The sequence below is a fragment of the Mesitornis unicolor genome, unplaced genomic scaffold (assembly GCF_000695765.1).
Source record: "Mesitornis unicolor isolate BGI_N332 unplaced genomic scaffold, ASM69576v1 scaffold37410, whole genome shotgun sequence".
Lineage (NCBI taxonomy): Eukaryota > Metazoa > Chordata > Aves > Mesitornithiformes > Mesitornithidae > Mesitornis > Mesitornis unicolor.
In genome coordinates, this window is record NW_010159741.1 from 9,243 (window position 1) to 11,377 (window position 2,135).

At 62.1% G+C, this 2,135-nt stretch overlaps 1 protein-coding gene across 1 annotated transcript in view; it reads left to right on the top strand.

Annotated features, from left to right (window-relative positions):
• LOC104543119 (potassium voltage-gated channel subfamily KQT member 4-like) overlaps window positions 1-2,135 on the top strand; it is a gene marked incomplete at both ends in the record, with an annotated part of 4,036 nt that overhangs the window by 1,432 nt on the left and 469 nt on the right. Inside the window, 3 exons of the mRNA XM_010187658.1 lie at window positions 8-112; window positions 233-328; window positions 1,133-1,221. Of these exons, the coding sequence (XP_010185960.1) occupies window positions 8-112; window positions 233-328; window positions 1,133-1,221 (290 nt within the window). The remainder of the gene's footprint in view (window positions 1-7; window positions 113-232; window positions 329-1,132; window positions 1,222-2,135) is intronic.

Consider the following 2,135-nt stretch of genomic DNA (forward strand, 5'->3'; position numbering starts at 1 on the left):
GGTCCCCCTCACCGCCGTCGGCTACGGGGACAAGACGCCGCAGACGTGGCTGGGGCGGATGCTGGCGGCCGGTTTCGCCCTGCTCGGCATCTCCTTCTTCGCGCTGCCCGCCGTGAGTAGGGCCGGGAGGGCCCCTGCGCCCCCTGCCCCATAGAAATCGGGGAGAAAGGGGCCAAATCCACCCCGGCTGGAGGTGGTGGCACCCATGGACCTTGTCCCCTCCTGTCCCCAGGGGATCCTGGGCTCCGGCTTTGCCCTCAAGGTGCAGGAGCAGCATCGGCAGAAGCACTTTGAGAAGAGGAGGACTCCAGCAGCAAACCTGATCCAGGTAACATCGGGATGGCGCATCCTGCCCTGTCCCTTCCCAGGGGTGCTCTGCTGTGTCCCCCATCTGCTCTGCCTGTCCCTGCTGCTGCAGGCAGGACCCAAACGCCTGCCCCAGCGTCCAGCAGCTGCCTCCTGTGGGCCAAACCCTGCCCATGGTGGCCAAGGGGGATGGAGGGGTCACTGTGGGGGGATCCCAGGCAGATCACAGAATCCCAGAACATCAGGGATTGAAGGGACCTCAGAAGCTCATCCAGTCCAATCCCCCTGCCGGAGCAGGAACACCAGATGAGGTTACACAGGAAGGCGTCCAGGCGGGTTTTGAATGTCTGCAGAGAAGGAGACTCCACAACCTCTCTGGGCAGCCTGGGCCAGGGCTCTGTCACCCTCACTGAGAAGAAGTTTCTTCTCCAATTGAAGTGGAACCTCCTGTGTTCCAGTTTGTGTCCGTTACCCCTTGTCCTATCGTTGTTTGTCACCGAGAAGAGCCTGGCTCCATCCTCGTGACACTCACCCTTTAAATATTTCTAAACATGAATGAGGTCTCCCCTCAGTCTCCTCTTCTGCAAACTAAAGAGCCCCAGCTCCCTCAGCCGCTCCTCAGAAGGGAGATGCTCCACTCCCTTGATCATCTTTGTAGCCCTACGCTGGACTCTCTCCAGCAGTTCCTGTCCTTCTTGAACTGAGGGGCCCAGAACTGGACGCAATATTCCAGATGCGGTCTCACCAGGGCAGAGTAGAGGGGAGGAGAACCTCTCTGACCTACTGACCACCCCCCATGGGGTGCGATCCTGATGTCCCCATGCAGGCTGCCTGGCGCCTGTACTCGACGGACGTCAGCCGCCCGTACCTGACAGCCACGTGGTGTTACTACGACAGCCTCCTGCCCTCCTTCAGGTAGGCAGGGAGCGGGCGAGGGCTGCGGGGGGTCCATGGGGGGGGTCCCGGGCTGACAAGTGACCAGGTACCCCCTGCCACGAGGAGCCACATGGAGCCACTGAGGGTTCAATGAGGCTGAGCATCACGGACACCCTGGGACACGAGCACCCAGCGCCCTCCTCATCCTCACCATCCTCCCAGTCCGCAGTGCCCATCCCACCCCGTCACCTCTCGCCCCATCCGTCGCCTTCCTCCAGCGCTGCCGTGGGAAGAGGACGGTGCCGTGGGGACATCGTGGGCGCCAGGGAGCGGCGGCCGCCGGGGAGCCGGCTCCAGGCACAGCAGCAGAGCGGATGGACCTGGGGGGTCTGGTGGGGACCCCCGTACCCCATCTCCATAGCCCTTCACCCTCCCATGGGTGTTGTCACCACGAGTGGGTTGAAGGCTCTGAAGCTTTTCCAGGCACACTCTGTGTTGAGGTTTGCTGTGTGGCCCCGTGTCCGAGCACTACCCCACACCAGCAGCGTAGGGGTGCAGCCCTGCCCTGGCGCCCCGCTCCGACCGTGTCTGCTTTTGCAAGAACAAATTCGTTCCTTTGTTTTGCTCTCTATTTTTGCAAAGACAGGGCTCTTAACAGCCACAGCAGGGAGTCCCCCTGCTCCCCAAGGAGATTTGGCTTCCCGAGCATCACTGGGTGTCATGGGGGGCTCCCTGACCTCTTCTGCTGTGCCGGGAGCCATTCATTTATCCCAAGTTCGAATAAAACCAGGCTTGATCCATGCCAGGTCCGAGCTCCCCCCTGCTCTACAGTGCCCAGACCCCCACATCGGATGGTGGCAGGTCCCCCTGTCCCCACCCCAATGGCAAGGATGGTCCCCTGCCTGTCCCACCCCATGGATCCAATGCCTCTGCTGGTGACTGGCCCCCGTGGG